The sequence below is a fragment of the Triticum aestivum genome, chromosome 4A (assembly GCF_018294505.1).
Source record: "Triticum aestivum cultivar Chinese Spring chromosome 4A, IWGSC CS RefSeq v2.1, whole genome shotgun sequence".
Taxonomy (NCBI): Eukaryota; Viridiplantae; Streptophyta; class Magnoliopsida; order Poales; family Poaceae; genus Triticum; species Triticum aestivum.
In genome coordinates, this window is record NC_057803.1 from 546,904,953 (window position 1) to 546,917,392 (window position 12,440).

The following is a 12,440-nucleotide window of genomic DNA, read 5'->3' on the forward strand; positions in this document are numbered from 1 at the left end:
ATACCCAACGTTGTAGTACGTCTTCAACTCCTTTTTGTGTTTTTAACGCGCAACTTTGCCATGTAAACAAGCGTACGTACCCTACCTACGGGTTCATTCAAACAGGCTGCTGGAGTGCCTTCACCTACTCTATAATTTGGAATTGTTGGAATATACTAGCGTAAAGTATCTCGTGGCCTGCTTGGCTTGGCCAAACTTCTGACTTTTTCGCGGGAAGCCAGACACTTTGATTAACATAACCTAGTGGATCATTAGTATCCAGTTCATTCAAGCAGGTACACAGGTGGTATTGGTGTTTTTTAGGACTGGTGTACACGCATCGTACGACTTCACTTTGCAGCTTATAGAACGGAAATGCACCAAAACTGATGTATACATGTACACTAACTCTTATCTACCACAACGAATTTATATGCTTAATCTATATAAATTGCAACATATTGAGATACTAGGTGTTGTAAACTCGCAAAAAAAAAGATAGTTGTTCCAGAACTTTTTCTTTTGTGGAAATAGTTTTTTTAAGAGTTTTGAGGAAATAGTTGTTCTAGACATTTGTGTACAACAGGCACTACAATCTCTCTAAAAAAAAGACATGCACTAAGAAACAATACGTTAGAAGTAACCTAAAACTTGCCAAGTGCAAACCCCAGTTCCTGAAAGCGTGCAGCGACATTTGCGTCACGAAAGTGGTACACCAGTACGATGAGTTTCCTTTGGACAAAAATAATAAATAACTGAAAGGCGGGCCCACTAAATTCTGTGTGGGCGCCGTTCCCGGGAAAAGAGGCCGTGAGTGGGCCCACCTCCGTCGAGCTCCCTACTCGTGTTTTCGTATAAGAGCAGGGACGGACCCTCTTCCTCGGAACACCACCAATCTCGCACAATCCTAATCCTAAGCAAGAGTCGAGAAACATCAGAGCAGAGCAAAACCCAGCCATGAAGGGGACGGCGCCATGGCGCAGGCTCGCCGAGGCCGAGGCCGCCGTCAACCGCTCCGTCGCGGCGAGCAGCGTCGGGAGGTATTTCAAGCTTGAGGCGCGCAAGAGCTCCTTCACCAAGGAGCTGCGCGCCGGCGCCGCCACCTTCCTCACCATGGCCTACATCATCTCCGTCAACGCCGCCATCCTCACCGACTCGGGCGGCCCGTGCACCGTGCTCGACTGCAGCCCGGTGGGTAACTCCACGGCCGTTCCTGGGCCGGAGTGCACGCTGGGCACGTCCAACCCGGGTTACCAGCAGTGCTTGGCGCGCACCAAGAGCGACCTGATTGTTGCGACGGCTGTGGCTGCTATGGTTGGTTCCTTCGCCATGGGCACCCTCGCCAACCTCCCGCTGGCGCTGGCCCCCGGGATGGGCGCCAACGCCTACTTCACCTACAACATGGTGGGCTTCCACGGCTCCGGCTCCATCCCCTACCGCACCGCGCTCGCCGGCGTCATGATGGAGGGCATCATCTTCTTCCTCCTCTCGGCCGTCGGGCTCCGGTCCAGGCTGGCGCGGATGATCCCGCGAAATATCCGCCTCGCCTCCGCCGTCGGGATCGGCTTGTTCCTAGCCTTCACCGGTCTCCAGGCGAACCAGGGCCTTGGCATGGTGGGTGCGAGCCCGTCCACGCTGGTCACGCTCACCGCCTGCTCCCAAACCGACCCCGTCACCGGCGCCTGCCTCGGCGGCACCTTGCACAGCCCCACGTTCTGGCTGGGCGTGGCCGGCTTCCTCGTCACCGCCACGTGCCTCGCCAGGGACGTCAAGGGCGCCATGATATACGGCATAGTCTTCGTCACGGCCGTGTCTTGGATCAGAGGCACCAGCGTCACCGTGTTCCCGGACACGCCGGCCGGCAATGCCGGCTTCTCCTACTTCAAGAAGGTGGTGGACTTCCACATGATCAAGACCACGGCCGGGCAGCTCAGCTTCGGTGGCTTCCGCCATGGCAGCGTGTGGGTGGCCATGCTCACGCTGCTCTACGTCGACGTCCTCGACACCACCAGCACAATGTACTCCATGGCCGAGTACGGCGGGTTCACGGACGGGGCCGGCGGGTTTGAGGGCGAGTACCGGGCCTTCCTCGTCGACGCCGGCTCCACGGTCCTCAGCGCCGGGCTCGGGAGCACCACGGTGACCACCTACATCGAGTCGACGGCGGGGATCAGGGAGGGCGGCCGGACGGGGGTGACCGCGGTCACCGTGTCGGCCTTCTTCCTGGCGTCGCTCTTCTTCTCGCCGCTGCTGATGAGCGTGCCGCCGTGGGCCGTGGGGCCGTCGCTGGTGCTGGTGGGCGCCATGATGATGCGCGTGGCCAAGGAGATCGAGTGGGGCGACATGAAGGAGGCCATCCCGGCGTTCGTCACCATGGCGCTCATGCCGCTCACCTTCTCCATCGCCAACGGCATCATCGCCGGCCTCGCCGTCTACGTCGCGCTGCACTGGTACGACTGGGCCGGCCTGGCGTGCGGCAAGGTGGGGAAGGCGCTCGACGACCGCCGCCGGAACCAGGTCGCCGCTGCCACGCCGGAGGTCGGCCCCGCCCCGGCGCAGGACGCCGTGTGACCGGATAAACTTGTTTCCTCCTCGTGTCTCTTCTCTAGCTGCTAGTTGATGATGGTTAGTTTGGACACAGAGCATCATCGTGATCCGTGACATGGGATTAGGACTACTGTATGTACTGGTAGTAGCAACTGTAGTTGTGCTTGGAAAAGGCGGCAGTGGGAACGGTCTCGTCTCGTTTGAGATTCTTGATGTGCAAGGACCCATGATGTTTGTGTACTTTGACGGCCATGATGGCAATGCTCACATTGATTTCGCTAGCCAGCACGTTTGTTTTCGTATAAGTTGTACTGGCAGGTTTTGCTTGCATAGAGGTCAAACCTATCATTACTCGCAGGACGCCTCCAAAAGGAGAGAACTTTGAGATTGGTATATGCGATGAACTCCAAGGTTACTACTGTTCGACAGTCAAAAAACACTAGTATCGGATGCAACTTGTGAGCAGCACGTCATGATCTCTTGTCTTGTGAGGTTATTTTCTTCTCAAGTCAAGCGTGAAAGTGAAAGTGTAATAAAAGGTTTTCGGTGCTCGCGTCGCGTGGAGCTGCAAAACTTGCCGTGTACCCAACTCCTGGCTGCTGCGTCATGGGCACGTACGCTGTATATAGTTACTGTCAGCGTGTTCGATTGCTCGCTGGAAAACGAACGGAGTGGGAACTGAGAAGCTCAGCTCAGGAGATAAGCCACAGGTGCGTATCATGACAGGGATGAAGAGGATATTTTGCGTGTGGATTGGGGATGTCTTAAGGCTGACGACGGCTGCTGCTTTCCTTCAAAAAAATCGATTCCCTGCCACGTAATCTTTTTCCCTCCAGTAAAACCATCTGCATCTGGACGTGGTTCGAAAGCTGGATGGGCCCTATTGCCGGAAATGTGTGGTCTGGTGTCTCGCAAGTCAATGATTCCGAGAATATAGCTTCGACTTGTCCTCTCGTGTTATCGGAGCCCCAAGGTTCAAGTAAACCTAAAACTGTTCATGCGCCTGGATGCTCTGTTAAGTTAAGTTGTTCGAGAAATTTCAAGGTATTGTTATGAGGTGTTCAGTCTGAATTATGGCATAATCAACTCTGTTCAAAAGCTCAGGACTGCATCCAGCCATCCAAAATCAAGCAACATCCACCCATTTTACTCCTGATTGTGCTTTATAAACTCTTCCCTGAACTAATCACTTGAAAGCTCACTTCTTTAACGAAAAGGGTTTACTGAAAGGGGGAAAAAATCTACTTCTCACGCAGCGTATCTAAGTTTCTGAAGATGCAATAACAACACGGCATGAGGACATGAAACATTCTGCTCCTAGCGTCTGCTCGAGTGCTCGCAACGCCGACCCGACGCCTCTGCGTGAGCCCTAGTACACAAAGGTACAAAAAATAACTGTAGCCCTTTTTTTTTGGAAAAATGGAGTACTCCCGAGACACATGCTGATGTTTGTGTGTATTACTTCAACTATGATAAGTACATTTAGGGTCTTTTTTCGATTCGCTAGATTTTTAAGACACGGATTAGTACAAAAAAAATACAAGGTTGAAGTAACACGTCCTCTTGAATCCTAGTGCAAGATTAGGGAACCACGCAAATTTGGATCAAAGAGTTTGATCCCACCGGAAAAACTAAGAAATTGCACCAAGAGGTTTGGGACTTTAAGTGGATTGAAAGATTTCTCCAAAACAGAATGCAAAGCTAACCTGAAATGATTTTCTAAGGATTCCAATTTTACGAATGAAAGAAATTACATAGGAAAAAAATTCAATAAAAATCTAAGGATCCAAATCCTCCTTAATTCTACTGAAGTTTCTTTGAATCAGGTGGGCCCTTGGAGGGAAATGTTTGATCAACACCTGCTGCTAAACAAAGTCTACTTGTTTTCCTCGGATGATTTGATTAGCATAGTACGTATTCGATGCTACTCAGCACCGAGGAAAGTCTGCGGCGGTGGAGGCAGCGTCGTGTCAGTAGTCGGTCCACTCTGAACCTCATATGCAATGGCCAACCCTATTGGCATATGAGCATCGAAGTGGCAGTGCATAATCCACATCCCTGAGGCAACAACAGCAACATAAACATATATAAGAATCTGCAGAATCCATGCATTATCGTTAGGTGTGCTCTGTACCATGATCAGTTCAGCGTGCACGTACCAGGGTTGTGGCGACAAAGCGGATGACTGCCCGGCCGCCGGCCAGCACAGCAACGGTGTTCCGCTCCTGAGGATTATATATGGGCCGACCCACATAAGGAGTTACGCGAGTGAGAAGCTCTAGCTGCGAAGCATGCATCGGTTTTTGGTTTTATTCTGGTTTTGGCAAGCTTCTAGCAGCTACTAGTTGTTTTATTTATTTTGTTTGGTCGGTTTTCTTTGGTTTTATGTGTTCGTTTGGAAGGGTTTTCTTCTGTTTTTTCATTTTATTTTTACTAGCACAAATGCCCGTACGATGCAACGGGAGAGATATTTATTTACGACAAACAACGGGAAAGATAAATCGATGTGTCCACAAAAAAACGGTCTCGACAACGGTAGGCGACAGAGTAAGGAGTTGCGGTCTTCTCACTGGACGTGTTTGGCCCATGAAATCTTGATAGTGATGGGGAGCACCCAACTCGTGGTGGCGAGCACCCAACTCGTGCCTTTTTCTTTCGTGTCCGCCTCTATCTTGGGGTTGTGCATGCCTCCTCATTTGGTGGATGTGTGACGACTTTCGGGACATGGTTGCTTTGACCACTTTTCAACAACGACGTAAGCGGATGAATTACTAATGGCAGCACATAAATCATGTTTCATAAGCATAATCAGGCACGAATGTCCCTTTATTATGATGGTTCACTTGCTTTGATTATTCTAGTGCTCACGTATGCATGGTTTTTTTTCTTCTAATTAGAGCCAAACAACATATTCTAGAACAAATGCGCGCTCTAACCAATGGCCAACACGATTATTTAAGAAGATACTGTAGCTTCAGATTTTATTTATTTATTATTTGGTACATTCAAAGAAATATGAACTGCCGAATATTCTTGGAAACATTAATTTTTTTAAAGCCCGGACAGTTCTAAAAAATTTGAACTTTTTTTTTAAAAATTCCATATAATTTTGGAAAAACACAAACAAAATTAGAAACGGGAATAGTAATTGAAATTAATAAACAATATTTTGAAAACATGAACTATTTATACAACACAACATTATTATTATTTTTTAAAAGGGGAACATTTAGAACATTTTTAAAAATGTTTTCTTAGATGCAAACATTATTTTGTTTTTGTGAACTTTTCACTAAAATAGGAATATTTTTTAATTACGAGACATTTTATAAAATACTATTTTGATAAAAAAATATCGAACAATTCTGAAATAGATTTTTTTTAAATTGCAACATTTTTGTACATGTTGCAGAAATTCCGAAACCAATGTTTTTTAAGTTTCTAATATTTTTAGAAATAGGAATAAAATTTCGTAATGCTAATTCTTTTGAATATTTGAACAAAAATTGAAATTCTGAATAAATTTTGAATATTATTATTTCACTAAAAAAATAAAAATAAAGAAGGGAAAAATGAAAACGAAACAGAAACCAAATACTGAAAAAACAAAAACAGGCCGGCCTAGTCATGGGCGACCTGTGCATACGTTCAACTATTTGTTGCTTTGTGCGACAAATAAGCTCCTCCCAATGCATGGGCAGGATAATTACTGGGTTGGCTTTGTTGGGCTGGAGTGCGCCTGGCCCAGTTGCGGTATTCTGGACAAACTTTTTGTATTTTTCCAGTGGAGAGACACACAAAAATTTAGTACCACCTCGGATAGCTAAAAATTATTTTCGGTGGTGATCAGGAATAGTAATTGAAATTAATAAACAATATTTTGAAAATATGAACTATTTTTACAAGACAACATTATTATTATTTTTTAAAAGGGGGACATTCAGAACATTTTTAAAAATGTTTTTTAGATGCAAACATTATTTTGTTTTTGTGAACTTTTGACCAAAATAGGAATATTTTTTGAATATGGGACATTTTATAAAATATTATTTTGATAAAAAATCTCGAACAATTCTGAAATAGATTTTTTTCAAATTGCAACATTTTTTTAAATATTTGGAAATTCCGAAACCAATGTTTTTTAAGTTTCTAATATTTTTAGAAATAGGAATAAAATTTTGTAATGCTAATTCTTTTGAATATTGGAACAAAAGTTGAAATTCTGAATAAATTTTGTATATTATTATTTCACGAAAAAATAAAAAAAGAAGGGGAAAATGAAAACGAAATAAAAACCGAAAACTGAAAAAACAAAAACGGGCCGGCCTAGTCTTGGGCGAACTGTGCGTACATTCAACTATTTGTCGCAGCGTGCGACAAATAAGCTCCTCCCAATGCATGGGCAGGATAATTACTGGGTTGACTTTGTTGGGCTGGAGTGCGCCTGGCCCAGTTGCGGTATTCTGGACAAACTTTTTGTATTTTGCAGTGGGGAGACACACAAAAATTTAGTACCACCTCAGATAGCTAAAAATTATTTTCGATGGTGAACGGATGAAAATATTGGAGAAACACACATTGCTTTATTATTGGTATAGATATAGATATAGATTTTTGTTTTTCATTTTAAAATATTTATATGTTTTCTTTCTACAAATCATGAACATTTTTTTAGTCTTAAAATTGTTTTCACATTTGTGAACATTTTTCAAATCCATGAACGTTTTTTTTTCAGATGCTTGGACTTCTTTTCAAATTCTTAAACTTTTTTGGGTTTTAGGAACTTTTTCAAATTTATGTTTTTTTCAAATGCATGATGTTTTTTCATTTTCATGAACATTTTAAAAAATGTCAGCTGGTCAATAGTCAATGATCCGAACAAATTGTCAACTAGTCAACGGGTTCAACTGTCAAATGAAAAGAAAACAGGGCAGGGCATTTTTTTAGGTGTTCAGGGCATGGCATGTGACCACCTAGTTATCAGGCCACAACCTAGTTAGAGCATCTCCAACAGGCCCGTCAAACTAGCGCCGCGCCGCAAAATCCCCCGTTTTAGCGCGCGCGCAACCGGAATGGTTGCTCCAGCGGGCGCGCGAAAACAGCGCGCGCGGCATCCGTAGTCCAGCGCGCGGGCCGAAACGCAATCGCGCGCCACTTATTTGTTGCGCTCGCTCCCGCGCGCTGGACTCTCGCGCGCTCGCTCGCGCCTCCCACCCCCCATCCAGCCGCGCCGCCGCCGCCGACCGCGCCACCCGGCGACCGTTCCGGCGCTTCCCCGGGCTATCCCCGTCCCGCGTGCGCTTTCTTCGGCCCACCTCTAGTCCCGCCGCCCCGCGCGTGCTGGTCCTCCGACGAACAGCGCCCGCGCGCTCGCTGCCGCTCGGCGCCCGCACGGTGTTCGACAAAACGCCTAGAAGGTATGTATTGCTCAAAGGCCATGAATTTCGTGCATGTTGATTGTAGTTTTTTATTTATAGCATAGTATTCAACATTGTAGATGAGTTCGTCGTATGATTCTTCCGAAGAAGAATTTGATATGGAAGAGAAGGAGGATCTTGCAATGATCCTAGCTATGCATATTAATAAAAAATCGAAGCACGGTGGTTCGGTTATGGGTCGGCAAAAAATTTGGAGGGATAGGATCGATGCCCACAACAGATTGACCAGGCATTATTTTGCGGAGAATCCCACATACCCCGAGTCGTATTTTCGTCGCCGGTTTAGGATGAGCACCGAGTTGTTCAGGCGCATTGCAGAGAAACTAGCGAGCCATGATCGCTTTTTTCAGCAAAGAAGGAATGCCGCCGGAGAGCTCGGGCAGAGCACCTTTCAGAAGGTGACAACCGCTTTGCGTATGTTGGCATACGGTATACCGGCTGATCTAGTTGATGATCACTTGGCTATGGGTGAGAGCCAAGCCATCATGTGTGTCAAGCGCTTCACAGTCGGAATTGTGCAAGTGTTTGGCGAGGAGTATTTGAGATCTCCCAACGCTGAAGACGCCGCAAGGCTTTTAGCGATGAACAAAGCTCGCGGCTTTCCTGGCATGCTTGGCTCAATAGATTGCATGCATTGGACTTAGAAGAATTGTCCAAAGGCATGGCATGGGCAATTCCACGGCCAAAAAAAGGGTTCCACTATAATCCTTGAAGCGGTGGCTGATCAAGAGACTTGGATTTGGCATGCATTCTTTGGAATGCCTGGATCTTTGAATGACATCAATGTTGTCAACCGGTCACCACTGATGAGTAAGATTGAAAATGGGGAGTTGCCACCGGTGCAGTTTGTAGCAAATGGTCGTACATACAACTACTACTATTATCTAGTGGATGGCATCTATCCAAAGTGGCAAACCTTTGTCAAGCCGTTGAATAAGCCAGAAGGTAAGGAAAATCTTGATTTCCACAATGCTCAGGCGGCGGCTAGAAAAGATGTGGAGAGAACTTTTGGGATTTTGCAAGCCCAATTTGCTATTGTGAGAGGACCGGCTAGATTTTGGGATCAAAAGATGCTTTGGTACATAATGCACACTTTTGTGATCATGCACAACATGATCATCGATGTGACGCCCCCGATTCAATCGTACACTAATCATACACGCAAACGTGTACGATCAAGATCAGGGACTCACGGGAAGATATCACAACACAACTCTACAAATAAAATAAGTCATACAAGCATCATATTACAAGCCAGGGGCCTCGAGGGCTCGAATACAAGAGCTCGGTCATAGACGAGTCAGCGAAAGCAACAATATCTAAGTACGTACATAAGTTAAACAAGTTTGCCTTAAGAAGGCTAGCACAAACTGAGATACAGATCGAAAGAGGCGTAGACCTCCTGCCTGGGATCCACCTAAACTACTCCTGGTCATCGTCAGCGGGCCGCACGTAGTAGTAGGCACCTCCTGAGTAGTAGTAGTCGTCGTCGACGATGGCGTCTGGCTCCTGGGCTCCAACGTCTGGTCGCAACAATCAAGAACAGAAAAGAGGAAAAGGGGGAGCAAAACAACCGTGAGTACTCATCCAAAGTACTCGCAAGCAAGGAGCTACACTACATATGTACGCATTGATATCAAATGGAAAAGGCTATCATATGTAGACTGAACTGCAGAATGCCGGAATAAGAGGGGGATAGCTAGTCCTATCGAAGACTACGCTTCTGGTAACCTCCATCTTGCAGCAGGAGAAGAGAGTAGATGGTAAGTTCACCAAGTAACATCGCATAGCATAACCCTAACCGATGATCCTCCCCTCGTCGCCCTGTGAGAGAGCGATCACCGGGTTGTATCTGGCACTTGGAAGGGTGTGTTTTATTAAGTATCCGGTTCTAGTTGTCATAAGGTCAAGGTACAACTCCAAGTCGTTCTGTTACCGAAGATCACAGCTATTCGAATAGATTAACTTCCCTGCAGGGGTGCACCACATAACCCAACACGTTCGATCCCATTTGGACGGACACACTTTCCTGGGCCATGCCCGGCCTCGGAAGATCAACACGTCGCAGCCCTACCTAGGCACAACAGAGAGGTCAACACGCCGGTCTAAATCCTATGGCGCAGGGGTCTGGGCCCATCGCCCTTTGCACACCTGCACATTGCGTACGCGGCCGGTGAGCAGACCTAGCCTCCCTTATACAAGAGTAGGCGTTCCAGTCCAACCCGGCGTGCGCCACTCAGTCGCTGACGTCACGAAGGCTTCGGCTGATACCACGACGTCGAGTGCCCATAACTGTCCCCGCGTAGATGATTAGTGCGTATAGGCCAGTGGCCATACTCAGATCAAATACCTGTTGGAAATATGCCCTAGAGGCAATAATAAATTGGTTATTATTATATTATATTTCATTGTTCATGATAATCGTTTATTATCCATGCTAGAATTGTATTGATAGGAAACTCAGATACATGTGTGGATACATAGACAACACCATGTCCCTAGTAAGCCTCTAGTTGACTAGCTCGTTGATCAATAGATGGTTACGGTTTCCTGACCATGGACACTGGATGTCATTGATAACGGGATCACATCGTTAGGAGAATGATGTGATGGACAAGACCCAATCCTAAGCCTAGCACAAGATCATGTAGTTCGTATGCTAAAGCTTTTCTAATGTCAAGTATCATTTCCTTAGACCATGAGATTGTGCAACTCCCGGATACTGTAAGAGTGCTTTGGGTGTGCCAAACGTCACAACGTAACTGGGTGGCTATAAAGGTACTCTACAGGTATCTCCGAAAGTGTCTGTTGGGTTGGCACGAATCGAGACTGGGATTTGTCACTCCGTGTAAATGGAGAGGTATCTTTGGGCCCACTCGGTAGGACATCATCATAATGTGCACAATGTGACCAAGGAGTTGATCACGGGATGATGTGTTACGGAACGAGTAAAGAGACTTGCCGGTAACGAGATTGAACAAGGTATCGGGAAACCGACGATCGAATCTCGGGCAAGTACAATACCGCTGGACAAAGAGAATTGTATACGGGATTGATTGAATCCTCGACATCATGGTTCATCTGATGAGATCATCGTGGAACATGTGGGAGACAACACGGGTATCCAGATCCCGTTGTTGGTTATTGGCCGGAGAGTTGTCTCGGTCATGTCTGCATGGTTCCCGAACCCGTAGGGTCTACACACTTAAGGTTTGGTGACGCTAGAGTTGTTATGAGAAATAGTATGTGGTTACCGAAGGTTGTTCGGAGTCCCGGATGAGATCTCGGACATGACGAGGAGTTCCGGAATGGTCCGGAGGTAAAGATTTATATATGGGAAGTCATCATACGGTCACCGGAATAATTCGGGGGTTTACCGGTTTTGTACCGGGACCACTGGAGGGGTTCCGGGGGTCCACCGGGAGGGTCCACCTGCCCCGGAGGGCCCTATGGGCTGTGTGTGGAGAGAGACCAGCCCCTTAGTGGGCTGGGCACCTCCCCCCTAGGGCCCATGCGCCTAGGGTTTGGGGGAACCCTAAAGGGGGGCGCCCCCCTTGCCTTGGGGGGCAAGGAAACCCCCCTGGCCGCCGCCCCCTCCTCAGATTGGATCTGAGGGGGCCGGCCCCCCTCTCCCTTGCCCCTATATATATGTGGAGGGTGGGAGGGCAGCCGCACCCAAGTTCTGGCGCAGCCCTCCCCCTCTCCCAAGTCCTCCTCTTCTCCCGCGGTGCTTGGCGAAGCCCTGCAGGATAACCACGCTCCTCCTTCACCACCATGCCGTCGTGCTGCTGGATGGAGTCTTCCCCAACCTCTCCTTCTCCCCTTGCTGGATCAAGGTGTAACACCCTCGATGCGACTATAGCTCCCACGTGTCGAGACACGACTTAGAGACATAATCGCATTGAAGGCGTATGTCGCAAGTTAGGCAATCTTCACAACATCCCATGTAATATAAATAATAAAGGGGAGATAACATAGTTGGCTTACACTCGCCATGTCAATCAAGTACATAAATAACATTACATCATCCAAACACTCATGGCCCGACTACGGCGCCAAAATAAAAGAGAACCCAACATGCGACACGGTCCCGATCACCCCCAACTGGGCACCACTACTGATCATCAGGAAAGGAAACATAGTAACGTTGAGAGTCTTCGTCGAACTCCCACTTGAGCTCAAACGCGTCTCCTGGAGCGGAATCATCGAGCCCTGCATCTGGTGTAATAGTAATCTGTGAGCCACAGGGACTTAGCAATCTCGCACCCTCGCGATCAAGACTATTCAAGCTTATAGGTAAGGCAAGGTACAAATATATGTGGAGCTGCAGCAAGCGACTAGCAAATATGGTGGCTAACTTATTCGCAAAAGAGACCGAGAAGAGGAGGCAAAGCGCGAGCGAGAAACTAGAGAACAACCTACGCAAGCATAACTCCAACACCGTGTCCACTTCCCGGGCTCCGCCGACAAGAGGCC

The 12,440-nt window shown here is 47.3% G+C and overlaps 1 protein-coding gene across 1 annotated transcript; it reads left to right on the top strand.

Annotated features, from left to right (window-relative positions):
• Positions 1 to 866: 866 nt before the first annotated feature.
• Positions 867 to 2,807, top strand: LOC123086868 (adenine/guanine permease AZG2-like). Its single transcript, XM_044508690.1, has one exon. It carries the CDS (start codon positions 937 to 939, stop codon positions 2,548 to 2,550), a length of 1,614 nt encoding a protein of 537 aa, XP_044364625.1. The 5' UTR covers positions 867 to 936; the 3' UTR covers positions 2,551 to 2,807.
• Positions 2,808 to 12,440: the final 9,633 nt, after the last annotated feature.

Bases quoted from the DNA above. Each gene is read 5' to 3' on its own strand.
- LOC123086868 (XM_044508690.1), top strand. From the start codon at position 937: ATGAAGGGGACGGCGCCATGGCGCAGGCTCGCCGAGGCCGAGGCCGCC.